Below are 27,864 nucleotides of genomic sequence, written 5' to 3' on the forward strand. Positions count from 1 at the left end.
TTAGTTCATTACCGTCATTGTAACCATTTTATCACTTCTGGTAAAAGTAAAAGATCACAAATTGTTAACAGCCAGTCTTTTTCCAGAATTAGCAAGACATTTGTACCATGATATAACACTATGATTCCTAAATCACACCCTAATATCCCTGAAACCACATGAAGTGCTCTGATTGGATACACGATCATTATAATTAAGCAGGCATTGGTAACCAAGTTTAATGGTTCTACTGCAATTTAATGTAATGGTCCTACCTCCAACAACAAACTTCAAATGTCAAAAGAAGAAACATAAGATCCACCTGTACATTAGAGTCAACCAATGACTCGCAAATAATAATTAAGAAAAGGACCCTCTGTGAGACGAAAGGAAGTCCATGATGATCTTCTGACACGATCCCACCAATAAAATGAGAACGAAAGGGTAATATTCATTGTTGTATGAAGCATTATATTGACAAGGAATCTCAATATTCTTCTAGATACAGAGAGAAGGTGGTTTACATGTACAATACAATGGTCAGATCACTGCTTATGTCTCTTTTTAGACACAGTTTTCACCAGACCCTTGGCAATCTTCCAAAACCAAAATAGGTTCATAATTGCCAAAACAGGAGGCACCAAAAGCAAACTGTAGAAACCCAAGTCAAAAATCTGTTTCACCTGAAACAGAAGAGGTGAAAAAGATGAGGCCTGTTCTGTATCTTGAATCAAATTATGGCAGCTCAGCCAGTGAAATCATCAATATAACAGCATAAACCATCTAAGAAGACTAGACTCGCTTTCCTATTCCCAATGATTGTTTCCTTTTCAAACACATGAATTAATAAAAGAATGACATTACTGCATACATCAGCACCGGTGACTCATGCTGAGAAGTTAAATTAAACTGGAAAGATAGATTTATAGACACAACAAAGCAGGAGAAAACTTAAAGCAAAAAGCACCCATGGTTTTCTATAGAGACTTTCATCGTAAGCATCTCCAACTCTGTTATTAAAAATCATAATACATTCAAATATTGATATTACAGCGACAGTTAGGTTAATTTTTATCATCAAAGAGGTCACTTAAATCCTATTGCTAAGAAACAACTCACCTGGTCAAAGTAAATAAGCATGTGGGTGAAAAAGAAGAGGAAGAGAAGAATCCTTGCAACCTGAAGATATCAAATAGTTGCATGATCAAAATATATGTGAAAGCCTTTGAACAAATATGTCATCTCAAGTCAGATGGAAATGTTAGGCGTCATCTGATAACCTTTATCAAGAACTAAAGACATAAATTTTCAGCCCTAATCATAAGTTAATGCATTGGTCTCAAAGCTAATGCAGATTGCAGCTTAACCGACACACTTCAGTTGAAATTAATGTTTTGATCAAGTGAAACTCAAGTAAAACTAAAGGCTGAACAGGCTCATCCAACTGATCTAGTAATTATTTTCACACTTAAACACATACACATTTAGTATATTCATAATGGAGTAATCCACCTTGACAATCCTCCTTTTGATGAACATCACAGATGAATCTTTATACGTGGTACATCTCTAAAAATACTCGCATGTTTTTTAAAATGTTTACATCCATGCCAACTATTTCACGCGAAGTGGCTTCTTTCTGGTTTTGTACGGGTTTGGGAGAGAGAGAGAGAGAGAGAGAGAGAGAGAGAGAGAGAGAGAGAGAGAGAGAGAGAGAGAGAGAGAGAGAGAGAGAGATGAATACATAAATAAGAAATCTCAAACATCTAATGTGAACCTCGTATGCCCAAACAGAAAAAGCAACTGCTTCTGAAACTTATAGTGAAGTCCAGTCCAGAAGATATGAAAAGATGGTAAACACACTCAACCTAAATCCTTTCTACTCAGTATCTAGTTGCCAGGGATAGCAAGATGTCTCATGATGCCTTTTAGTTCCTCATTTAGTAGGGTTGAACTTAAACTTATATATAATGAATTATGCAGTACTTTGTTGAGAATATTAAGATTCGATCTATCAAAATGTTCTGCCGAAGGGGCGAAGAAAACCAACTTTAGATAGAACTATTACCTATTTGGAACTCTTGCTGCAATCAAGAATTTGTCGAGTGTATTAAGAGGATATTGGCCTTTTCTTCAAGAGCCATTTGTAACTTTAAAAATGCACACTTCAAATCGTTCTTAATTTCTTGTGAATTAGTAGTAGCTTGTATGCCAAAAAGACGACGCCTCAAAAGTCACCAAAAGATGAAACTGTGATTCTTTTATTTCATCCTGCTGCAACCAAATAGTTTAAATTTCTGCGCTTAAATTCCACATGCTACCAAGCAGATTTCTGCTAGACATGTTCAGCTATTATTCAAATCTCCGCCGTATGTTTACTCTAACCTGTATCATCAAAAAGACCACACAGTCAACTGTATCTAAACTACATTTAAACTGCAGTATAAAGGCAAACGAAGTGTGAAATAAGGAAGTCCACATTGGCCTAGACTATATTTATCTGAAATTTGGCCCTTTCCTCCTATCAAAATTTTTTTAAGCTAAGTAGAAAGGTAACGGTAGTAAAGTAAATCAAACTAATGGAAGCCGGACAGTACCAACCACCCCAGGAACAGAAAGATGCCATTGCAGATGTATAGGTTAGAACTCTTCTGACCTGCAATGTCCAAGTACCTGAATAGATTCCTTATTAAGCCAGTGTTTGTCAACAATACAAAAAAATAATGGATTGTTCAGTCAAAGAAATGAGGAATAATGAAGTAATTTTGAAAGTCACTAACCATCTTAGATTGACAAACGGGGTTGTGCTCTCTGAAAACAAAACCATAAGTATGTATATTTGGCCTTGACCGCTTACAAGGGAAAGAAAGATGGAAAACATGGATAATCCGTGGTGTAGAACCTGAGAAGAACTGTAGTGTCAATACTTCACATAAAGAAAGACAAACTGCCCAAAGAGCAAGAGTAGTTCCACAACACTATTAAAGCAGGTACAAGTATAACCAGCCAGTTAACCCCAATTCAACAAATTTGCCGACATTTAAAAAATTTAAGTCACGGGGAGAGGGAGAGCGAGGGACATGCTACATAGAGATGTGGATGGAAACTGAAGGATCAAGCCTTAGTGCTCTCCTCCTTCAATATTCATATCATGAAGATTACTTTTACATAAAGACAGTACTACCCCTGGTATTACAACCCGCAGTACCCCAGCTAATTTACAGCATAATATGATGGTTAACTTACAATAATAAAAGCTTAACATTCATCAAAACACTACTCGACTTAACTTATAAAGCTCTCACGTCATATACTCTTAACTTTTTTTAGCTGTACCAGATTCAGACACCAAGCAAGAGTCAAGGCTGATGGAGGAAGTGTTATTTCATGCTAAAAAACTGCAAGCTAAAAAATCATAATACTTGTGTCCGTGTACTTACATATTCCCAACCACCAAGAGCTGGAAAATGCCAAACAATCATTGCCAAGTCTGACAGAAAATAACCTATAGAGACCTGTGAAGTGCCATAAAAAGATAAAAAACATGAGTACATAAAGAACCATCTATACTAGTCTTACATTATCATCTACATGGGTTTGCTTCACATGTCCTAAGTGTATCAAGTAAAGCCATACATAATCGCAAACAAATGATTGAGCTGCATTTTGTGTGTATTTACATGTTTACAAATGTGCTCTCAAAAGCACAGGGTACAAAAAAAAAAAACAATAAGAACAGGGAGGGGCAAAGCAGCAAGAGTAGAGGATCCAAATCATGGTAGGTCACCCTGGGGAGTGTGGAGTGACAGACTTTACTGGACAGGATACAGCTGCCATGGATGTGAATTTCCCCAAGACAGGCATAGTGCATATCAGGATCAACATATTTCTGAATTTTTCACTTAATAACTTAGATACTTACGTTTTGATTAACATATGTGATAATATATCATTACTAGTCTAATCAGGTCACTCGGAGCCGGAAGAGAGAGAGGGTCAGCTGCCACTAACATCTATCGTTTAAGTTGGACGTGATCCTGTAGCAGCGCCAATCTGCTCATTGCCTTGACCCTTTCCTGAACTAGTAAGTCACAACCTACCTCTTGCCCACAAATGGGATGAATAAGAAAGTCAAGTTTCCTTTCGATTTTAAGAGATGATACCCATTAGTCTACTCTAATCAAATAATATTTTTTTTTCATAAACTTGTGTATAACATTAGACATAAAAAATTCAGTATTAACCTTTTTTTTGAAAAAAATACAACACTATATATAGTGCTATGGTTCATTGATGCATTTCAAATGATAGTGGGCATTGATTTGAGTAAATACGTTAAGCCTGCAAAGGGTCATTAAAAAGATTCATGTGAGAACTCAGTGGACTTCTCTTTTACCTATCCAAAGAAAAGAAAAAAAAAACAGAACTCCGTGGTTTTATATTATTAATTTATGAAAAATAAAAAAAGGAAGCCAATAAGGGCGCGTTTGGTAAGTTGCCAAACAGTAACAATTTCTGTTCTTTTGTTCCTAGAATCAGTTTTGGAACATAAATCTGTTTGGTAAATTTTTTGTTCTCGAGCATAAATTTGCCAAAATTTGTTCCCAGAATCAGTTTTGGAACAAAATCAAGAAGCCAAAAAAAGTAGCTTCTTGTTCCCATAATTAGTTTTGAAACAAAATCAAGAATCAAGAAACTTTTTTTTTTTTTTCTTCTTCTTCTTCCTGGCATGTGGCCGGCAAGGGCTGGACCCTCACCGCCGCCCTTGCCAGATCTGGTGAGGGCGGCTTGCGACCTGGGCGAGGGTCCAGCCCTCGCCGGCCCTGGCCTGTGGCCGGTTGCCGGCGTCGGTGACCGGCCATGGCCAAGGAAAGGGAAGGGGAAGAAAAAAAGAAGAAAAAAAAGAAAGAAATATTAAAATATTCAAAATATTATTAAAATATTATTAATAAAAAGAAATTTTGTGTAGTTACCAAACACATTTATGTTCTTTTTCTATTCCAAAAATAGAAATTTTTTATAGTTACCAAACGCTTTCAAATGCTTAGAAATTGTTTTCAGGCATGGAATAAAAAAAAATCATTTCTGAGCAGAATCAGCTTCCGGGAATAGAATGGTTGCCAAACGCGCCCTAAGTCATTGAAATGGGTAAAAAGATTTTAAAAGGCCGTGGATTTGACACCATTGCTCAAACCATTCTTATTCCGGCTTCCTGAAGCGAGCTCCTTTTTGATCATCACTTTGTATTCAGCATCAACATAGAATTTCTCCCAATCTCCACAATGCTGATTCCCCACACCAACACCCTCATTTGTAATGGAGCAGCATTAGAAATTGTGGTAAATATTTCCACTAGAACGGTGTTTTGTTGCATGCAAATTCATTTTGTTGACATGTACTTGCATGTCCACATGTCCACATCATCGTGGACATGTACTTGCATGCAAATTCATTTTGTTGCAGTCTTTCATGCAGAAAGATGCATACTATGACAAAAATATCTTTTGAAGGAAGTCGAAAAATAGGAGCAAATCAAATAATTACCTATGTCTTCCTTTCCAATATCAGCTATCAATAAGTTCCTTGAGCAATAAATCTATAGATAGATCCTGCATTTGGCCGAACTAACTGAGGTAGCCTACATGGATCCATTTACACCATATCAAAATATCTTCTAATGCATATGGACAAGTAAGAGATACTGTCATAGCTACAATCAGGCTGGGAGGATGGATCGAGAGGAGGGATCAATCGAGAGGAGGGATCAATCAACCCATTGTCACCTTGTCCCATTAATAATTTACATTATTTGACCAGACGCATCGGGTCTATTTAAGGTGAATAAATAGTTCACTCTCTGAATAGACTTCTTCAAAATGATAAAGCAACCGTTTCTAGCACTTATACCATACTTATGTGCTGCATCATCAATGAAATCCCCCTCAAAGCATTTTGCAAGCTTTACATAACCATAACTAGTTCCATATAGCAATTACCAATAAGCAGCAGCATACTCCAATGGCACTTAAGTGCATTTTATTTCTAACATATCCACGATGATGTATGAGAAAGATATTCAATTGTTACAATGGTAGAATATTACTCAAGCAAGAATAATAACATTCAGCTAACGGATTGCATATAATTACTCCAAGTACTAAGCAAAAAAAGTTCCATCCTTAGTTTAGTTGGAGCAAGACAAGTTAAAGAAATATGTCAAAAATTAACATCCAGTAAGAAAAATCCCATGAAAACACACAAAAGTAAATTTGCAAACAAAAGCCCTAAGGTTGTTATGCTTTTACTGTTCATCTAAGGAGTATTTATGTACATACTACCATACATGTATCCATTTGAAAACACATGAAAGAGATGATAAGAAAAGATTTGGAGCACTTAGATCTTTCAGAAGACCTGATACAAAATAGAGTACAATGTCATAAAGTAATCGGTATAGCCGACCCTACCAAGTGGGTTAAGGCTTAGTTCTTGTTATATTTATGCATAATCAGAATGTCGAAGGTAATAAAAATAAAACCATGTACCAGTTGGAATGTTTTATCAAATCAAGCTATTATATATTTCAATCAAAGAAATGTGATAAACTTTTTCACATTACCCCCAGTATTGTCTCTGATACGGTTGATGTCCTATTGATGACTAATTGGTCATGAGAATCTTCTTTGAAGAGATCTGAGAACAGCAGGAGATATAGAGAAGCAGACGATGCAACAATTGCATGGAATGTCGAGAATCCCCTGGACAAAAAACATTTTAAAAAAGGTATTTCAACCCATCTCTTGCAGTGTTCCTAGAGGACATAATGAATGGAATGTTGGACATTACTTGAGAATTTCGCAAAGCACTTAGGCTGGAATAAGGATGAGGAATTTACCGGTTCTTCCATTCTACTTTGTCCATGTTCCTGAGTTTCGTATACCCATTGAAGCATAAAAGACTAATGAGACCCGTTATTTTATACACCTTCAAGAAAAAAAACAGTAGTTAAACAACAACACTATCAGATATGAAAAGGAATGAATGCACCTTTCATTCAAATGAAATGTTGCAAATAGAAGGAACAAACTGTTTACTCTCTCCTCATGTTTTTCACACAAACAAGAATTCACTAAACATATTTTCCCTTCTCATAAGTGTGATCACAGTGTGAATAACACGTCGTAAATTAAATGGTCCAATATTTGAAAGCAGCTCAAACATTCTCAGCTCCTGAATTGAAGATACTGAGATTGTTGCTATCCTAGTGCCAAATTCATATTAGGTTAAGAACATCATTACTATCCTGCTCCCAAATTCAGAGTAGGTTGAATAAATTGGAACACAACTGCTAAGAATGAATATTAAAATGAATCTGATCAATAGTAAGTAATTTTTGCCCTCTAATAGACTTCTTTCGACCACTGTTCATACTTACGAGAGATTTTTTAATTTCTTGTAAAGTCTTGTAATCAAATTGAATCATGAGTCTTGGTAAGATACATCAAATTCATACACATCAAATTCTACTGATGTCATGCAGATCCCATATCCAATCAAAATGACACTTTCTCTTACAGCACACTTAGCCAGTTCTGTAAAATCATTGCCCCACATTATTTTTCCCCAAGCAAGAGCCGTGAAAACACACAAGCAAAATCTTAATTTTCCATTTAAATTATCATTATGCTATAGATGTAAAAGCTAGTTCAGATAGTAATATCACATATAAAACTACATAAAATTATAAAAAAAATGCGTCCTTTGTTCAGTAAAAGTATATAACTAACAAATAAAAAGAATTAATAGGTCCCCTTGATTTAGTAAATTGAGTAGTGCATCATCAGATACGCTCTATGGTTTGGTCTCTCAAAAATTCAGATAATAGATTCTCACTGCGGGAGCGTTGATTGGACCAAATTATAAGATTCCTATTGTGAACCAATAGAGTACAAAAAGTAAGAGGGCCCCTAAGAGCAAGCAAAGGCATAAGCTCAGCATGATTCATGCTCAAAATCTTCTCAAATAGTTTTCTAGGAATCAAAATGGTGGAGATGGCCAGGGCAAGAAGTTGGAGTTCATTGTACTCAGACATGGTATTGCAAAGTGTGCTCCAAGTCATACCAATCCAACCAAAAGTACGAGGACTGACTCTCACATAGGGGAAAAAACTACAGGAATACATGCAAGATCGCTAAGAGGTGTAAAAAAAATCCGAAAAGAACTTGCAGGATGAAACTCAAATTTTGGGGGCAGCAAATTCAAACTGAGAGAAATCAAAATAATGAAATTTGTTTGGTATGTGGAATACAGAGCATGTCAGCATTCAATGAAGAAGCAACTTACAGCACGGCACATGACAATCCCTGAAAAGACCGCAGCTAGCCACAGAAACTCTTTCCTCAATGCATAGCCAATAACATTTATTGAATGAGGAGAAAATAATGCATCCATATTGCTCCGTCGAAGTATCTCCGGCAGAAATGAGCTTAGAGAACTAAACCAAACAAACATCATCAAAAAGGAAGCAAATGGCAGCCGTCGACACAAGCCAACACTAAGAATGAGTTCAATATCCATTTCTTTCTCACGGTATAAATAAAAATTTGGAGAGAAATATATTCGCTTCAAGCCTGAGTTATGGGAGGCAGGGTGAATGTCCAGTAGGTTCTACTTCAATACATCCTTGAATTCGACACATGGGCATGGCAACCACTAAGAATTCTCGGGTACAACAAAATAGGAGTTCGGTCCTTTCTTTCCCCCTACTTTAAGCCGGGTGTTTACAGAGTCGTTTCACGTCCTCTAAACCCCCAAGACCCGCAGCAACCTGATGAAGGAAGCCCCGCGTACACAGTAGTAACAGTGAAAACCCTCGTGCTTGATTGATTTGGGAAAGCCAATTCACTCCGACTAGAGACAAAAAAAGACAGCAAACCCGCTTTCCAACAATGAAAGAGCTTTCTTAACAAGAAAACGAGAGGTAAAATCTCCCTTAGTGGAATCGCTAATGAAGAAATTTGTAGGATGAGAGAGCCCCCTTACTTTTATGCGCTCTTGATCCCCACAACCAAAAGAATCGATAACCTGTTCGCTGCTGCTGCTTCTCTCTCGGCACAAGGCAGTCGTCGAAATGGCGAGTCAATGTTGATTACGGAATCGTCCGAGGAAGATGAGATGAGTGGTCAAGCCGGTGGTCTCCATGCGCTTTCCTGTCCGTCGGCCTTTTTGGGCCGAGCGAGCTTTATTTTCTTTCTTCAATTATTTTAAAGGGTGATGTCATTTCCATTTGAATTTGAGGGATTAGCAGCAAAAAGATAAAAAAATTTAAACAACTGACAGGACTATACTGTTATTTGGATGCTGGCGAGGAAAAAACACTATATTGTGATCTAAATATCTTTTCATGTAATTAAAATAAATGCAAAATAAGGGATTAACAGGGATTTGTGTAGTAATATTTATATTTCTTTTTTTACTTATATTTTTACTTTTATATGGAGAGCTTTCAATGGAATCAAAATGTACATAACGAGACTAATCCCTTTTAATCTCTCATAATCCCTTTAATCATTGTCGCGATACTTTTATTGACTTTTTTTTAATTGTCTTATTTCTCTAAGCCATGCATGTTTTTCTGAATTAGGTGCGCTAGTGGTTTGGTTCGGTTCAATTTGAAGGTACTTTCAGTCTAAACCGAACTTATTTACCAAAGCCCAAACCAAACCAATGAAATAAATCAATAGATTCAGCTCATTGTCAATTTGATTCGATTCATACTGATATCCTCAAGCCCAATTACAAATAATAAGTGTAATACATATTTCACCTATCTAACTACAACATGCAATGGAAATTAACAAAAAAAAGCACATATTTCTACACATCTATTGAAAAAGAGGAATATATTCATAATTAGATAAAATTAAATCATCGAAACGTTAAAAAATATTTTTTAACAAAACGGTAAAGACACAAGAGATCATACATCGTTCATAAGTATAATTTAGATTAAAAATCAATCAATAATAGTCAACTCGAGAAGTATCAATCTTTTATTTAATGGTATGTAGGAATCTTAGATAGCAAAAACTTGCTTGGTAAGCTATACCACAAAATTTATAAGCCAAAGTTGGTTTGGTTCGAGTATACTGGTCTCTAAAATTATAAACAAAAAGCAAACCAACAAACCAAAACACAATCGATTAACTTAACTTACCGGTTTGCTTCACTCAATTTATTGATTTTTGGGGTTTTTATGAACATCTCTCGTTCTTATATCGAAAAAAAAAAATCAAAGTTGTGGTTGACTAGTCATGGATTTGAAAAAACTCTAAAATTGCTAATCGATACATTTGAACAGCTCAAGTAGTAAAGATTTTGTTGGGCCAAATATGTGTTGATTCCAATAATGCAAACGATAGAAACGTTGAAAAAATCTACAAAACAATAAAGGATTGGCGATGATAAAAGTATACTACTACAAGAAAAGAAGAAGAAGAAAGAATAAAAGATGCTAAGTCCGGGTACGATTTCACCGTCAATTAGCTTTTAAGTCAATTGAAAGTTTCTTTTGGTGGAAAGTATACAACATGATTATAAAAGGTGGGGCCAACACAGAGAGAGATGGTGATGGTGATGTGATGGTGGGGCCAACTGAGAGAGGATTTATTTATTTTTCATTGTGTGTAAAAGAATTATCTAATATGCACTGCATATGTGTATTGTTATTTTGCACTTTGTGTATTTTTTCAATGTTTTTTACATGCAATTAGTCAAAACTACATAATGACTCTGCAAAAGACAAAATATCACCCGTACAATATTTCACACGTGAATAAAAAAACCAAATTAGCCTTTAAAAGCTCTGCATAATTTAAATTTTGCGATTCATGTACTTAAACTTTTTTTTTTGCTCGGTATTGAAACTTTCACACCGCCCAAGTATTGACACTATAATTTTCATAATTTTCTGCAATTTCAATAATATTTTGAATATTTGTGGGAAATCAAAATATACTTTTCACCTTTGTGCAAATGCAAACAATCATACCTTAAACTTTTACGCATTTAAATTTAGGGTAGCGTTATTTCCACCCTATATATGACTAAATTCACTCTTATTTTTATTAAAAACACAAAGTTGCTTCAATCATTTAATACAATTTAAAGAGTTGGCCCCACCTTATTTATTTATTTATTTCTATTTAGGATGTGGTTGCCATAATTAAGCATTTTGCATGTTTTATTTATTTTTTATTATGGGTATCCCACGTATACTATAGGGCACTATGTTTCCTTTTCTATTTCTAGATTTTACTTCCGTAGAAGTAAGTTTTGTGGAAAAGAGAAATATCCAAGAAAATACATATCAAGTCTCTTAATTTACTACATCAAATATTTTGTCTTTTCTCCTTACTATTGATGAGATATCTATACAAAAAGCATGTAAAGGCAATATAGGAGTATCTAGGAATACACCAAAAACATTGATGTGGAAAAAAAGTATCATGAGACATTTTGATATCTTTTTTCTAAATACTTCATGGACGATATTACTTTTTGTTAATCCAAAATGATGATTTTAAAAAAAAATATTGTTTTACACAATTGGTTTAATTAAATTTTACCTTTTAAAAATTTTCACGTTGGAAAAAGTAACTGTGGTTATATTTTGGAAAATCTTTAAAGAGTGTTTTTTTTTTCATCCTATGATCCCATTATATGTGTATGTATATAAATGACAACTGATGAGAAAAAGGTTTGATGGTGATATGTATAACAAAAGTGTAAGTTTATAAACAAGTGATTGTGTTAAGAAATCGTAATGTGTCAAAACTTTTTTACATTCTACTTTATAATTGAACCATAAATCTACTCGCCAACGTAGAATAGAATTAGGTTTCTTGAATAATTTTCTTGTTGACAAAACTAATTTCTATGGAAGTAAAATTCAACATTTAAAAAGAAAACAGATTATCTACAATAGACAAAAACAAAACATGTGAATTTTTTAATTATGGCAACTAGATCATATGTGGAAATAGAAAATGGGGAAATTACAAAAAAAAATCTTAAACTTATTATATCGGTATCAATTCAGTCATAAACTTTTTAATTGGTACCAATTTATTAATTGTATCAATTTAGTCATGAACCTTTTCAAAATGGTACCAATTAAGTCCATAAAGCCAATTTAGATCGTAAATTGCTGACGTGGACGCCGACTGTCCTACGTGGCACGGTCAGAACTGATGTGGACATTTTTTTTTCGATTTTAATTAATTATTATTTTCTATTTCCTTTTTTTTTTCCTTTTCTTCTCTTTTCCTTCTTTTTTTTTTTCTATGAGCTTCCAACAAGGGCTTTGCAGCCCTCGCCCGGATCTGGGCAAGGCCAACCACACCATGGCCTAGCCAGCTGCGGCCTTTGCTTCTGTTCCCTGTTTTCGTTGACGAGGAAATGACGAAGATGATTTAGAAATCTCCACCACAATCTCTGTCATTTCCAAAAACCCAAAAATGAAAGAGAGAAGAAATTCCATTTCAATCGGAATTTTGCACCATTGTGCTTGGCTTTAGTCCGATATGAAGCTAATGATGCTCTCGAGTGTGTAGCAGCAATGGAAGCTAAGAGAAAGAGTGGTACAAGAAGAAGAAGAAAGCCTCTTTCAGACCTCACCAACACTGGCTCTGTCGGAGCTTGAACCTCCTCTCAAATCCTGCATTTCGTCTGCTTCGAAGAAGATCGCTCCAAACCCTAGATTTGGCGAGGGCGGTCTTGTCGGGTCTCGCATTGGCCTAGGCGAGGTTGACCCTCCCCGGTGGCCGGCGAGGGCTTAGCGAGGGTCGTCCACTGGCGGATGCAAGAAAGAGAAGGGAAAGAAAAGGAAAGGAAAAAAAAAGAAAAGAAAAAAAAATATAAAAAAAATCCACATCAGTGACGGCCGGACGGCTGTATCAGCAATTTCGACCTAAATTGGCCAGTGTACTCAACTGGTACATATATAAAATTATTTAGGACTAAATTGGTCAAATTGAAAGATTTATGACCCAACTAGTATCGATGCAACGGGTTTTGATTTTTTTGGTACTTTTCTCAATAGAAAACGACCACCACTTTATATTGAAATTGATTAGTTAGGGTGATTTTGTCTTTTGATAGCAATTGGGTGTATTTAGTCATATATGGGGTGGAAATAGCACTGTTTTAAATCTAACTTACAACAATGCATATGGTAAATTGAAGTGCAAGAACACAAAATTGACTTAGCATGTAGCTAGTGAAGTTTGGCTCATTTTGATGGTACTTGTATTGCAACTGTGTAAGCACTCGATGCAATTACAACCCAATCCAGTTGAACCCGTGTAACCTGAAATCGATTGGTGTATTTTATTTAAGTCAAGATGTTATATAAGTTATAAATTGTATACACTGTTCATTAGTACAACATTCAATTTGCGTCTATTCGCTTTCTTGGAAGATGTTTGTGTACCTCTAAGCATATGAAGTGAAACAGACATCGCACTTTACTTTGCCATAGAAAATATGTTAATTAGTCGATTTTTGTGTGCTTTACTTGTATTCTTTTATCTTAAGCACACGGCGTTCCACATTTTTAGTCGAAGAAGCGATATTTCAAGTGGTCGAAAAGTTTCTTTCATAATCGGAGAAACAAGTAACTATCATAAGTGTGTCCAAAGCTGCATTACTAAATAGACATAGGAGATATGATATTTGTTTGGTTCCTCCTGTTCAAATTTGTTCGGACGAGGAACTAAGTGCAGTGGTGGACCGCATAAATACCTTTTTTTTTTTGTTTTTCCAAAAGTACTACCGAGAGGTGAAAATCACCCGTGCACCCACGCCATTGAGGTCGGTTCGTGTTAGATTGAGTGAAGGGAAGGATTTCACTGCTGAGAGGGACGGAGAATCCGCAAAAAGGACCGCCCACCTCTTCCGAGTCAATCAAACATCCTTTTGATTCTTCACCAAGCAAAGACTGCAGTCTCTTAGGAAACTATCATATTACCCACCCCTTCCTTCCTTCCTTCGTAGAGCAACCACAGACAGAGAGCAACGTTTCGGTGGCTTTGCAAATGGGAAGCGAAATCAATCTGGGTGGACGTCCTTACGATCTGGCCATGTCGAAGAGAACCAGAAAGCCATTGAAACTCGAAGAGACCGTCAGCGATGTTTCAGTTACAGGCTTTGCCCAAAATCAAGGCTCAGAAGCTTCTCTCGATCAAGAGAAAGGGATCGCCGGAGTAGAATTGGCTAGTGACCGTCAAAGCTTGAAGCAACTCATTAATAGCGAGGGAGATCCTCTGCTTGAATCGTGTGACGAGAGACGGCGGAGGAGTTCACTCGGCCACCACTTCACTGAAGAAGAAGTAACGCAACTTCAAGTGGTCAGGGTCAGGGCGAAGCAGAGACAAGGTGGTGCCGAAGGGATGAAACTCAAGGGAATGGTTAGTCGTTGTGCGAAGGTTTTGAGCCAACTTATTAAGGGACACCCACCATCCGCAGGAGGATCCAAGAAACAGCTAATCCTCCGTCTTACCAACTAAGCTCTGTTCGAGCCACTTAAGGAGAACGAGTGCTGGGGGTAATCATGGAATGGCCTCTATATTTCTAGCTAAAGCTGTCGCTTTTGTCCTTTTCAGAACTCTGCGATGGCGGTACTCTTATTTATGAGAACTCGGAGGAGAGTTGCAATTTCTGATCCTTTTTCCTCCAGGTACCTAAGATACTCGAAATCTACAATCTAGATATTGAGAAAGAGAGGTTTCTGTTAACGGAAGACAAAATTAGCCATCTTAGCATACTAAGCAGGCTACTTTTGAATGTATTGCGTGGGTTACGTTCTTGCAGATGTGTTGCTTTCTTGTCAAATAAGCTGTTAATCATTTATTTTTTGACAGGCATTTTGGTTGCTTTGCGCCTGATATGCTTTACCAAATACATGAAGAAAAGCCAATAGCTTGATCAGCTTGATTAGGCCGAGAAGCCTAGGTGGATTTGGTTCTTCATTTGGCCATGATTGGTTGTTTAAAGCGTGTTTGAGCATTATCATTCGAAACGTTAGATATGAAAATTAATCTCGCATGCCCATCTAAATGCTTAGACCGAATGTCTTATGGTGTCGAAAGTAATTGATCTTCATGCTACCACCGGTTGAGATGTGATACATGCCTATGTACGGTACCCCAAAAAGGAATCCTTAAGAATAAGCTAGAAGGATCCTTTGCTCGATCTTATGCGTTCGGTTCACGATGTGTCTTGAGGGCCGTTGATGTGCTAGTGTGAATTTGTGGTGTCGTGGTTCTCAGTTTCATGTCATAAGCAGGGCCTTGCCTCTATTAGTGAAACATGAGAGAAATTGTTCAATTAGTTCTAAATCTATTGTACGGATGTCAATTCAGTCATAAACTTTCAATTTTACCAATTTAATGCTAAACCTTTGTGTGAAATTTCAATGTAGTCCTTCCAATTAATTTTTGCTAGAAATCGTTTAAGTAGCTGCGTGCCATATAAGATAGTCGGTGATGATTAGATGGCCACATCAGCGATTTCAAGCTAAAATTGATCGAAAAGACTACATTGAAGTTTCACGTAAAAGTTTAGGACTAGTTTTAAAAAAATTAAAAAAATTTACAACTAAATTGGTATTCGTACAATAGATTTAAGATTGATTGGGTAATTTTCCCGTAAAATAATTGTACTGTTATATAAACTTCTGTCTATTGCACGTTTGCTAAACTCATGGAAATATAATTGTCTTTTAGACTATATCGAATTGTACACGTATAACACCCCACGTTAATTATACTCGGGCATAAGTACTTCAGATTTGATCTTATTTCATGCCTTTTCTTTGATCAATTAGGTTGCGAATGACAACCATTCTGTTCCAGAAATCAATTTCTGGCCAGAAATTGATTTTTCTATTTCTGTTTCTGGACGAGTTTCTGAGCAAAAAAACACGTTTGATAACGACACAAAATTTCTGTTTCTGGAATAGAAATTCGTTTGATAACTGCATAAAATTTCAATTTCCTAGAACAGAAATTCATTTGATAACATAGTCCTCAAATACCACATCACCTTACAAGAACCATGGAAAGTCCAAGAAGGAAAAGGCGACATAATGGAAATACATTACACAAGTCGAAAATACAATTTTATGGAATCTCCTGCATATAATGATCCCTTGCCATTTTATTGGCAATACTTTTCCTAAGCATGTTCATCTTGGTTCCTTCCCCGATCAATGTATCGTCCGTAACCTCATCTTGTGTAGGTTCAAACTCGTAATTTGGATCTCCATATAGGGAAAAGTTCTTATCTATCTTGTCTTGATCACGGATGTAATTATGAATAGCACAACATGCAATTACAATACTTGCTCGCTTTCGAAATGTAAATGAAGGCATGTGTCTTAAGATGAAAAAGCGATTCTTTAATGCTCCAAATGATCTCTCAATGATATTCCTTAGTGAAGAATGCCTATAGTTGAACAATTCTCTTACTGTTCTTGGTCGTCTTGCTCTACCCCTATAATCATTTAGATGATACCGTTCACCTTTGAAAGGAGTTAAAAATCCCGGAGTTGCTGCATAACCAGAATCTACTACGTAGTATTTGCCTATAACAAGGTATTCATTTATTGGTCGTGATTTGCAATTGCAATCCAATCATAAAGAAAATTACTACTTAAAGAACAAGCAAATACCTGGTGGTGGTCGAGGAAATTCCAAGCGAGGAGTCTCGAGTACTGCCGAGAGCACTCGACAATCGTTAGCAGAGCCTTCCCAACCAGCATACATAAAAGTAAATTTCATATTAAACGAACAAAAACACAACACATTTTGAGTGGTAATTCCTTTCCTTCCTCTAAATGGGATTTGCTTCTCCACATGTATAGAAGCATGAATATGGGTGCCATCAATAGCGCCTACGCAACCCTGTCATTTTATCAAAAACTAATATTATGCACTATTATCAACAAAATAAAACTGATGGTGTAAAGGAAGGAATGTGTGAGAATCCTGCCTTAAAGTAACGTTTATGGTTAGGATCCATAAGAATCTCCTCTAGGACGACATCAAAGGAAGGGGGTACAATAACCTCTCTTGCCAGTTTGAGAACTGCTTTCAACACTATTGTTGGAATCTCTCACATAAATCTCTATTGGAATTCTTGTGACAAATCATAGATAAGAAAATCCCAACTTGTTCATCTACCCTAATATATCGACTATCTTTCAACCAACCTTTTGCTTTCATCAATTCACAAAAGTTGAGAAAGACATGTCTCTCCATTCTAAATGTTTCATATACTCTATCTGAATGTCCATATAGAACCTCTCTTACCCATTCGGGTCCTGATAATATGCTGTCTCTAATAGGTTCTCTTGTGTGCATGGACATATCCACATCAATAGTGGATAATTAGGATATCAGTATATCAAGATCAAAAACATCAAAGTCTTGTTCAATTGATTTGACCGATGCTACTTCATCATTATAATTGCTACTTTTAGCCCCCTCCATATTACCTATGCCATTACGCGAAAAAAATAAAAATAAACACATAAGATAAGGACTCCAATAACAATAAACAATAGCCACAATAGCCACAATGTCATCATAGTTGCATCATAAGAAAAAACCAAATAATAGCCACAATGTCATTGTAGTTGCATCATAAAAAAACCGAAGTCTCAAGTACATAAGTCAATAAGTCATACAATGATGAAAGCCAAATATAAATCCATTGCATATTTCTCAACAACTACTTAAAGAGATTCAAGAAGTCCACGCCTCCTTTCAGGTAGAGATATGATAAAAGCTTCTCTCCAAGTGGCATTAAGGCATGCTTGGTTCATAGCTTTATTGTAAAGATCCTGCTCCAAGTTAGGCATGCCATTTAGGACGGCAACCACAACTCCTATGGAGTAGGGGTCGGTAGTGAGGCATGTGAGGTGACGGAGCCACTTGTTGATTGACCCGTCCTGAATTTGATCATTTCTTGAATGGCTTTGCATGTGCCACTAACATCATATGTGTTGCTCTTTCTCCTCCTCTTGGAATTTGGAGTCCTATCCAACTTGTGCTTCTCACGAACTAGGGTGGCAGTCATGTCAGGTGTAAAGACTCCCTCATTAATATAGTGTTCATTAAATTCCTCTGAATCACCTACCCCACCACCACCACCACCACCACCACCATTATCTTCTCCCTCCGACATTAACAAGTCTTCTACATTTCCTACTGCATACTCTCCAGTAGCATATGTATCACCAAACACAATAAACAGCTGGGGATACAAAGGAAATCCATCATTCTTGAATTTAGCCCATTCGTTATTATCCTACAATTTTCACAATAATGACATACGTCAGCAACATAATTGAAGCTTATATCCTTAAAAAAAACAAACTGACCCAAATAAAGTAATACCTTGATGTGAGACTCCCATACACTTACATCATCTACAGTAACCTTTTTGTTTACATTATCCCATCCAAATCCAGATTGTGAAATAAGCTTCTTAAAACTACAATACTGTCTCTTCAGTTTGTTTACCCCGTTCTTCAACTGAATTACACTAAATTGGAGTCCTGCTTGTTTATTGAATACAACACGTATATTATTCTACCCTGCTTTGTTGAAAGTACATGTGGTGCGATTTCCTTTTTTTACCTCGTCTACCAACAAACTTACAAGCATATTGGTCAAAGGCTCGGTCCACTTTGCCATAAGAACCTCTTTATTGGATGCCATTTAATCTTAACTGGTTGAGCATCAAATGAGCCACATCAGATAATGTACCAATTCAAGTGCGGAAGCTTTGATATCAAAATCACAATAATATGTAATGACTGTTAATAAACCAAAAGACACAAAGAAATTGAAAGAGAACATCCTCCTATCAGATCAAGCAAGTATATATCGCGCCAGTCAAATTAAAAGAGAACATCCCCCTACCAATTCAACTTTGTAGCTAATGTCTAGTAGGATTTTTTCTGTTGTAATCAAGCAAACCAACTTGTCCAGTACGTTTAGACCTCGTTTGAAGCATATAATTGGTGAATGTTCTTCTATTTGTAGATGCATGGTTGTTCTGTTCCTTTCTTTTTTCGTCTCCAAGCAAATCCACCATAGTTTTGAAAAGCTTAAGAACTTAAATCCTTTATCGTGTGACATAATAACATGATAGTATTACTACAAATTTGAAATAAGACATCTTTCATTGCAGACAATTAAACATAGTTGAACCTTAAACCGAAACTTAAAACGAAACTTAAAACGAAACCCTAAACCGAAAAAAAACCTGAAAACCCATCTAAACGAGTCCAAAACGCAAAAAAATGACGTCGATCAAAGCAATGTGAGTATTGATAAGCAACCCGTTTCCACTCAGCCGACCAAATTTCAGCCCATTCCAAGTTCGCTAATCTAAGTACATCACTTATGCTACCCATAATCGCAAAAGAGATACACAACCATCACCGCCTATCAAATTCAAACACAGCACAACAAATTCAAATTCAACAATGCACAATGAATGACACATAACAATGAATTGATCCTATACTCAACTATCGAATGAACAGGCGTAATTCTCTGTTCTTGAAGCGGAAATTAGCCTTGCAATGAATGTAATCATGCAAAGCTAAGCAAATTGCTCATTCTCTAACAGCTCATTCTCTAACAACAACAACATCAATGCAGAACCAGCCATTCTCTAACAGCCTAACAAAAAGAATCTCAGCTTTTGAGTTCATAAAAAAGAAAACACGAATCCGAAGCATGTCTTCGTCACACTTCCACAGTCACGAGCCAACTAACGTAATCTAACATATAGCACCATAACATAGCCATCCACGGTCCGACAAATTCCACACAACACTCAAACACGTTCGACAAGACCGCGCCATTCCACACATAGAGAGCGCAAAGGCAACGACGCTAAGACAGAGTCAAGGAATGAGGAAAGCGGTGCACCTAGAGTGAGACAGAGTGTAGACAAGGCGATGAGCGCAGCGACGAGAGGCGGAGCAACAGCGACGACGAACGCGGCGACGAGATGCAGAACAACGGCGGCTACCAGAGGTAGAGCAACAGCGACGGCGAGCGCGGCGACGAGAGGCGGAGCAACGGCGGTGACCAGAGGCAGAGCAACAGCGACGGCGAGCGCGGCGACGAGAGGCGGAGCAAGAGCAGCGACGACAAGAGGCAGAGCAACAACGGCGATGAGAGGCAGAGCAACGGCGGCAACGAGAGACGGAGCAACGGCGGCGACCAGAGGCAGAGCAACAGCAGCGGTGAGCGCGGCGATGAGAGGCGGAGAAAGAGCGGCGGCGAGCGCAGCGACGAGAGGCGGAGCAAGAGCGGTGGCGAGGAAACCAGCGCGCTTGAGGTCCCTGGGGGAGCTCCGTCTTCGTCTCTTCCTGGCCCTCCTCTTCCTCCGCTTGCGTTCCTGCGGGGGCAAGGAAGACGTCGTCGACGGTGTGGAGGACGGCATCGATGACGGTGAGGAGGATGGCGTGGCGGCGAGGAGGACGGCCTAGGGTTTTTGTGGTCTCTCTGTTGAAGAGGAGGATATTTCGTTCGTTCAGAGCAGATATGTCTTTGGTGGACTTTCGTTCAGAGCAGAGTAGGTCTTAAGGCTGAAGAAGAGATAGAAATTGTTTGTATTTCTAAAACAGAAATTAGGTTGCGAATGGTAACCATTCTGTTTTAAAAATCAATTTCTAGCCAGAAATTGATTTTTCTATTTTTGTTCCTGGAGGAGTTTCTTAGCAAAAAAACACGTTTGATAACGACATAAAATTTCTGTTCTAGAAATAGAAATTTGTTTGATAACGGCACAAAATTTCATCTTCTTGGGTGGTCGGCGGGCGGAGGATGGTGGCGGAAGGAGGGCGGGTGGTGGCGGGAGACGATGGCTGGCGGAGGGAGGCGGGCGGCGACGGGAGATGGTGGCCGATGGACGGTGGGAGATGGTGGCCGACAGTGGCCGGCGGTGGGAGAGGGTGGCCGGTGGACGGCGGTTCATGGCGACCGGCGAGAGATCGTGGCTGGTGAACGGCGGGTGGCGACCTACGGCGGTCGGCAGTGGGAGGTAGGTGATGGTGGGAGGAGGGCGGCCGGTGGTGGGAGATGGTGGACGGTGGACGGCAACTGGCAGTAGGAGGTGGGCCGCGTTGGCAGGAGGAGAGAGGCCGGGGGTAGGAGGCGGGTTTAGGGTCTAGGGTTGAGGGTTTTGAGGGTTTAGGGATGAGGGTTGAGGGTTGAGGGTTTAGGGTTGAGGGTTTAGGGTTGAGCGTTGAGGGTTTACGGTTGAGGGTTGACGGTTGAGGGTGGGGGGTTGAGGGTTGGGGGTTGAGGGTTGAGGGTTGGGGGTTGGGGGTTGAGGGTTGAGGGTTTTTAGGGTTTGGGGGTTGGGGGTTTAGGGTTGGGGGTTGAGGGTTTAGGGTTGAGGGTTTAGGGTTGAGGGTTGAGGGTTGAGGGTTGAGGGTTTAGGGTTGAGGGTTTAGGGTTTAGGGTTTAGGGTTTAGGGTTTAGGGTTTAGGGTTTAGGGTTTAGGGTTTAGGGTTTAGGGTTTAGGGTTTAGGGTTAGGGTTTAGGGTTTAGGGTTGAGGGTTTAGGGTTGAGGGTTTAGGGTTTAGGGTTGAGGGTTTAGGGTTTAGGGTTGAGGGTTTAGGGTTGAGGGTTGAGGGTTTTAGGGTTTGAGGGTTTGAGGGTTTTAGGGTTGAGGGTTTAGGGTTGAGGGTTTAGGGTTTAGGGTTTAGGGTTGGGTGGTTTAGGCTTCAGGCCTAGTGGCTTAGGCTATGGTGTGGCCAGTGGCCTTAGTGGTTTAGTGGCTTTAGTGGTTTAGGCCCTGGTGCTCAGTGGCCTAGTGGCCCCAGGCCTGGCCAGTGGCCTCAGGGCCAGGCCTAGGCCTGTGGCCCAGTGGCCTAGGCCGTGGCCGTGGCCAGGCCTAGGGCCCAGTGGCCAGGCCTCAGGCCTAGGCCCAGTGGCCCAGTGGCCTAGGGCCCAGGCCCAGGCCTAGTGGCCCAGGCCTAGTGGCCTAGGGCCAGCAGGGCCCAGGCCTCAGGGCCAGGGCCTGGGCCCAGTGGCCCAGGCCCAGGGCCCAGTGGCCCAGTGGCCCAGGGCCAGGGCCCAGGGCCCAGGTGGCCTCAGGCCAGGCCAGTGGCCTAGGGCCAGGCCAGTGGCCCAGGCCTGGCCCAGTGGCCCAGGCCAGGGCCCAGTGGCCAGGCCCAGGCCCAGTGGCCTAGTGGCCCAGTGGCCCAGGGCCCAGGCCCAGTGGCCCAGGCCCAGGCCTGGCCAGTGGCCAGTGGCCCCTCAGTGGCCCAGGGCCCAGTGGCCCAGGCCCAGTGGCCCAGTGGCCTAGGTGGCCTAGGCCTCCAGGCCTAGGGCCTGGCCTCAGGGTAGGCCTCAGGCCTAGTGGCCCAGGCCAGTGGCCCAGGGCCCAGGGCCAGTGGCCCAGGCCAGGGCCCAGGCTCAGGGCCTAGGCCCAGTGGCCAGGGCCTCAGGGCCAGGGCCAGGGCCCAGGGCCTAGGCTCAGGCCCAGGGCCAGGCCCAGGGCCCAGTGGCCTCAGGCCTAGGCCAGTGGCCCAGTGGCCTAGGCCTCAGTGGCTCAGGCCGTGGCCTAGGCCCAGGCTTCTAGGGCCAGGCCCAGTGGCCCAGTGGCCCAGTGGCCCAGGCCTAGGCCTAGGCCTGGCCTTAGGCCCAGGCCTCAGGGGCCTAGGCCCAGTGGCCTAGGGCCTAGGCCTAGGCCTCCAGGGCCTAGGCCTAGGCTAGGCCAGGGCCCAGGGCCTAGGCCTAGGGCCCTAGGCCTAGGCCTAGGGCCTAGGGGCCTAGGCCTAGGGCCAGGCCTAGGCCTCAGGCCTAGGCCTAGGCCCAGGGCCTAGGGCCTAGGGCCTCAGTGGCCCAGGGCCAGGCCTAGGCCTAGGCCTAGGCCTAGTAGGCCTAGGCCTAGGCCTAGGCCCAGGCCCAGGCCAGGCCCAGGGCCCAGGGCCCAGGCCTAGGGCCCAGGCCTAGGCCAGGCCCAGGGCCTAGGGCCTAGGGCCAGGGCCTAGGGCCTAGGCCTAGGCCTAGGCCTAGGCCCAGGGCCCAGGCCTAGGGCCTAGGCCTAGGCCTAGGCCTGGCCAGGCCCAGGCCCTAGGCCCAGGGCCCAGGGCCCAGGCCCAGGCCTAGGCCTAGGGCCTAGCCTAGTGGCCCAGGCCTAGGCCCAGGGCCCAGGGCCCAGGCCCAGGGCCCAGGCCCAGGCCCAGGGCCCAGGGCCCAGGCCCAGGGCCCAGGGCCCTAGGCCTAGGCCCAGGCCTAGGCCTAGGCCTGGGCCTAGGCCCTAGGCCTAGGCCTAGGGCCCAGGGCCCAGGCCCTAGGCCCAGGCCTAGGGCCTAGGCCTAGGGCCCTAGGCCCAGGCCTAGGCCTAGGCCTAGGCCTAGGCCTAGGCCTAGGCCTAGGCCCAGGCCCAGGGCCCAGGCCCAGGCCCAGGGCCAGTGGCCCAGGCCCAGGCCCAGGCCCAGGCCCCAGGCCTAGGCCAGGCCTAGGGCCCAGGCCTAGGCCTAGGCCCAGGCCCAGGCCTAGGCCCAGGCCTAGGCCTAGGCCTAGGCCCAGGCCCAGGCCTAGGCCTAGGCCTAGGCCTAGGCCTAGGCCTAGGCCAGGCCCAGGCCGGCCTAGGGCCCAGGCCCAGGCCTAGGCCCAGGCCTAGGCCTAGGCCTAGGCCCAGGCCTAGGCCTAGGCCTAGGCCTAGGCCCAGGCCCAGGGCCTAGGCCTAGGGCCTAGGGCCTAGGCCTAGGCCTAGGCCTAGGCCTAGGCCTAGGCCTAGGCCTAGGCCTAGGCCTAGGGCCTAGGGCCTAGGCCTAGGCCTAGGCCTAGGGCCCAGGGCCTAGGCCTAGGCCTAGGCCTAGTGGCCCAGGCCTAGGCCTAGGCCTAGGGCCAGGGCCTAGGCCTAGGCCCAGGCCCAGGCCCAGGCCTAGGCCTAGGGCCCAGGGCCCAGGCCCAGGCCAGGCCCAGGCCTAGGCCTAGGCCTAGGCCTAGGGCCTAGGCCAGGCCTAGGCCTAGGCCTAGGCCTAGGCCTAGGCCTAGGCCTAGGCCTAGGCCTAGGCCCAGGCCTAGGCCTAGGCCTAGGGCCTAGGCCTAGGCCTAGGCCTAGGCCTAGGAGGCCTAGGCCTAGGGCCCTAGGCCTAGGCCCAGGGCCTAGGCCAGGCCTAGGCCCAGGCCCAGGCCAGGCCCAGGCCTAGGCCCAGGCCCAGGCCCAGGGCCTAGGCCTAGGCCTAGGCCTAGGCCTAGGCCTAGGCCTAGGGCCTAGGCCTAGGCCTCAGGCCTAGGCCCAGGGGCCTAGGCCTAGGCCTCAGGCCTAGGCCTAGGCCTAGGCCCCAGGGCCTAGGCCTAGGCCTAGGCCTAGGCCTAGGCCTAGGGCCTAGGCCTAGGCCTAGGCCTAGGCCTAGGCCCAGGCCCAGGCCCAGGCCTAGGCCTAGGCCCAGGCCTAGGCCAGGCCAGGGCCTAGGGCCTAGGCCTAGGCCTAGGCCTAGGCCTAGGCCTAGGGCCTAGGCCTAGGCCTAGGGCCTAGGCCTAGGCCTAGGCCCAGGCCCAGGGCCCAGGCCCAGGCCAGGGCCCAGGGCCAGGCCTAGGCCTAGGCCCAGGCCCAGGCCCAGGCCTAGGCCCAGGCCTAGGCCTAGGCCTAGGCCTAGGCCTAGGCCAGGCCCAGGCCCAGGCCCAGGGCCTAGGCCTAGGGCCCAGGCCCAGGCCCAGGCCTAGGCCCAGGGCCCAGGCCTAGGCCAGGCCCAGGCCTAGGCCTAGGCCCAGGCCTAGGCCTAGGCCTAGGCCTAGGGCCTAGGCCTAGGCCTAGGGCCCAGGCCCAGGCCCAGGCCTAGGCCTAGGCCTAGGCCCAGGGCCCAGGCCCAGGCCCAGGGCCTGGCCCAGGCCCAGGGCCCAGGCCCAGGCCCAGGGCCCAGGGCCCAGGCCTAGGCCTAGGCCCAGGGCCTAGGCCCAGGCCTAGGGCCCAGGCCCAGGGCCTAGGCCCAGGCCTAGGCCCAGGCCTAGGCCTAGGCCTAGGCCCAGGCCTAGGCCTAGGCCTAGGCCTAGGCCCAGGCCCAGGGCCTAGGGCCAGGCCCAGGGCCCCAGGCCCAGGCCCAGGCCTAGGGCCCAGGGCCTAGGCCTAGGGCCTAGGCCTAGGCCCAGGCCCAGGCCCAGGGCCCAGGCCTAGGCCTAGGCCCAGGGCCTAGGCCTAGGCCTAGGCCTAGGCCTAGGGCCTAGGCCTAGGCCTAGGCCAGGCCTAGGCCCAGGGCCAGGCCCAGGCCTAGGCCTAGGGCCTAGGCCCAGGCCCAGGGCCCAGGGCCCAGGCCCAGGCCCAGGCCCAGGCCAGGCTCAGGCCTAGGCCTAGGCCCAGGCCCAGGCCCAGGGCCAGGGCCTAGGCCCAGGGCCTAGGCCTAGGCCCAGGCCCAGGGCCCAGGCCTAGGGCCTAGGCCTAGGGCCTAGGCCTAGGCCTAGGCCCAGGCCCAGGCCCAGGCCCAGGCCCAGGCCTAGGCCCAGGCCAGGCCCAGGCCCAGGCCCAGGCCCAGGCCTAGGGCCCAGGCCCAGGCCTGGCCCAGGCCCAGGCCCAGGGCCCAGGGCCCAGGCCCAGGCCTAGGCCAGGCCTAGGCCTAGGGCCTAGGGCCAGGGCCTAGGCCAGGCCTAGGCCTAGGCCCAGGCCTGGCCAGGCCCAGTGGCCTAGGCCTGGCCAGGGCCTAGGCCCAGGGCCCAGGGCCTAGGCCTAGGGCCAGGGCCTAGGGCCTAGGGCCAGGGCCCAGGGCCTAGGCCCAGGGCCCAGGGGCCCAGGCCCAGGCCCAGGCCTAGGGCCTAGGGCCTAGGCCCAGGGCCTAGGCCCCAGGGCCTAGGCCCAGGCCCAGGGCCCAGGGCCCAGGGCCTAGGCCTAGGCCCAGTAGGCCCAGGGCCAGGGCCCAGGCCTAGGCCCAGGCCTAGGCCCCAGGGCCTAGGGCCCAGGGCCCAGGGCCTAGGGCCCAGGGCCTAGGCCTAGGCCAGGCCTAGGCCTAGGCCCAGGCCCAGGGCCCAGGGCCCAGGGCCCAGGCCTAGGCCTAGGCCTAGGCCCAGGCCCAGGCCTAGGGCCCAGGGCCTAGGGCCTAGGCCTAGGCCCAGGCCTAGGGCCTAGGCCTAGGGCCTAGGCCCAGGGCCTAGGGCCCAGGGCCCAGGGCCTAGGCCCCAGGCCCAGGGCCTAGGCCCAGGGCCCAGGGCCAGGGCCCAGGCCTAGGCCTAGGCCCAGGGCCTAGGCCAGGGCCCAGGCCTAGGCCTAGGCCTAGGCCTAGGCCAGGCCCAGGCCTAGGCCTAGGCCTAGGCCTAGGCCTAGGCCTAGGCCTAGGCCTAGGCCTAGGCCTAGGCCTAGGCCTAGGCCTAGGCCTAGGCCTAGGCCTAGGCCTAGGCCTAGGCCTAGGCCTAGGGCCTAGGCCTAGGCCTAGGCCTAGGCCAGGCCCAGGCCTAGGGCCCAGGGCCCAGGGCCTAGGCCCAGGGCCTAGGGCCTAGGCCCAGGCCCAGGCCCAGGCCCAGGCCTAGGCCCAGGGCCTAGGCCCAGGCCCAGGCCTAGGCCTAGGCCAGGCCTAGGCCTAGGCCTAGGCCTAGGCCCAGGGCCCAGGGCCTAGGCCTAGGGCCTAGGGCCCAGGGGCCCAGGCCCAGGGCCCAGGGCCAGGCCCAGGGCCCAGGGCCTAGGCCCAGGCCCAGGCCCAGGCCCAGGCCCAGGCCTAGGCCTAGGCCCAGGCCCAGGGCCCAGGCCTAGGCCTAGGGCCCAGGCCTAGGCCTAGGGCCTAGGCCTAGGCCTAGGCCTAGGCCAGGCCTAGGCCTAGGCCTAGGCCTAGGCCTAGGCCTAGGCCTAGGCCTAGGCCTAGGCCTAGGCTCAGGCCTAGGCCTAGGCCTAGGCCTAGGCCTAGGCCCTAGGCCCAGGCCTCAGGCCTAGGCCCAGGCCCAGGCCAGGGCCTAGGCCCAGGGCCTAGGCCTAGGCCTAGGCCCCAGGGCCTAGGCCAGGCCCAGGCCTAGGCCTAGGCCTAGGCCTAGGCCTAGGCCTAGGCCTAGGCCTAGGCCTAGGCCCAGGCCCAGGCCCAGGGCCCCAGGGCCTAGGGCCCAGGCCCAGGCCCAGGCCTAGGCCTAGGCCCAGGGCCCAGGGCCTAGGGCCCAGGCCTAGGGCCCAGGCCCAGGGCCCAGGCCTAGGCCTAGGCCAGGCCTAGGCCTAGGCCTAGGGCCAGGCCTAGGGCCTAGGCCTAGGCCAGGCCTAGGCCTAGGGCCTAGGCCTAGGGCCTAGGCCCAGGCCCAGGCCCAGGGCCCAGGGCCCAGGCCTAGGCCCAGGCCCAGGCCCAGGCCCAGGCCTAGGCCCAGGCCCAGGGCCCAGGCCTAGGCCCAGGCCCCAGGCCCAGGCCCTAGGCCTAGGGCCTAGGCCTAGGCCTAGGGCCTAGGCCTAGGCCTAGGGCCTAGGCCTAGGCCCAGGCCCAGGGCCTAGGCCAGGGCCTAGGCCTAGGGCCTAGGCCCAGGGCCTAGGCCTAGGCCCAGGGCCTAGGCCCAGGGCCCAGGGCCCAGGCCCAGGCCCAGGCCCAGGGCCTAGGCCCAGGGCCAGGGCCCAGGGCCCAGGGCCTAGGCCTAGGGCCTAGGCCTAGGCCTAGGCCTAGAGGCCCAGGCCTAGGCCTAGGGCCTAGGCCAGGCCAGGCCTAGGCCTAGGCCCAGGGCCTAGGCCCAGGCCCAGGCCTAGGGCCCAGGCCTAGGCCTAGGCCCAGGGCCTAGGGCCTAGGCCTAGGGCCTAGGCCTAGGCCTAGGCCTAGGCCCAGGGCCCAGGGCCTAGGCCCAGGGCCTAGGCCTAGGCCCAGGCCTAGGGCCAGGCCCAGGCCCAGGCCCA

The 27,864-nt window shown here is 46.0% G+C and overlaps 2 protein-coding genes and 1 pseudogene across 3 annotated transcripts; 1 reads left to right on the top strand and 2 right to left on the bottom strand.

Moving 5' to 3' along the window:
* Positions 1 to 405: 405 nt before the first annotated feature.
* LOC115683823 (uncharacterized) lies at positions 406 to 9,132 on the bottom strand. 2 transcript variants are annotated; one of them, XM_030608446.2, is made up of 9 exons: positions 9,022 to 9,132; positions 8,323 to 8,473; positions 6,875 to 6,963; positions 6,599 to 6,737; positions 3,420 to 3,494; positions 2,760 to 2,881; positions 2,577 to 2,652; positions 1,099 to 1,158; positions 406 to 662 (listed from the first exon to the last, which is right to left on the bottom strand). In XM_030608446.2, the coding sequence occupies exons 2-9, from the start codon at positions 8,428 to 8,430 to the stop codon at positions 525 to 527; spliced, it is 807 nt and encodes a 268-aa protein (XP_030464306.1). In that variant the 5' UTR covers positions 8,431 to 8,473; positions 9,022 to 9,132; the 3' UTR covers positions 406 to 524. The 2 variants fall into 2 exon arrangements, with proteins under 2 accessions (XP_030464306.1, XP_030464310.2); XM_030608450.2 differs by having other exon boundaries at positions 434 to 662; positions 2,581 to 2,652.
* A 4,862-nt stretch (positions 9,133 to 13,994) lies between these two features.
* LOC115683826 (uncharacterized) lies at positions 13,995 to 14,903 on the top strand. The gene has a single exon (XM_030608454.2). It carries the CDS (start codon positions 14,076 to 14,078, stop codon positions 14,544 to 14,546), a length of 471 nt encoding a protein of 156 aa, XP_030464314.1. The 5' UTR covers positions 13,995 to 14,075; the 3' UTR covers positions 14,547 to 14,903.
* A 2,839-nt stretch (positions 14,904 to 17,742) lies between these two features.
* Positions 17,743 to 18,967, bottom strand: LOC115683824 (uncharacterized; annotated as a pseudogene).
* Positions 18,968 to 27,864: the final 8,897 nt, after the last annotated feature.

The sequence above is a fragment of the Syzygium oleosum genome, unplaced genomic scaffold (assembly GCF_021117445.2).
Source record: "Syzygium oleosum isolate NSW1041296 unplaced genomic scaffold, Sole_v2.1 Sole_v2.03, whole genome shotgun sequence".
Lineage (NCBI taxonomy): Eukaryota > Viridiplantae > Streptophyta > Magnoliopsida > Myrtales > Myrtaceae > Syzygium > Syzygium oleosum.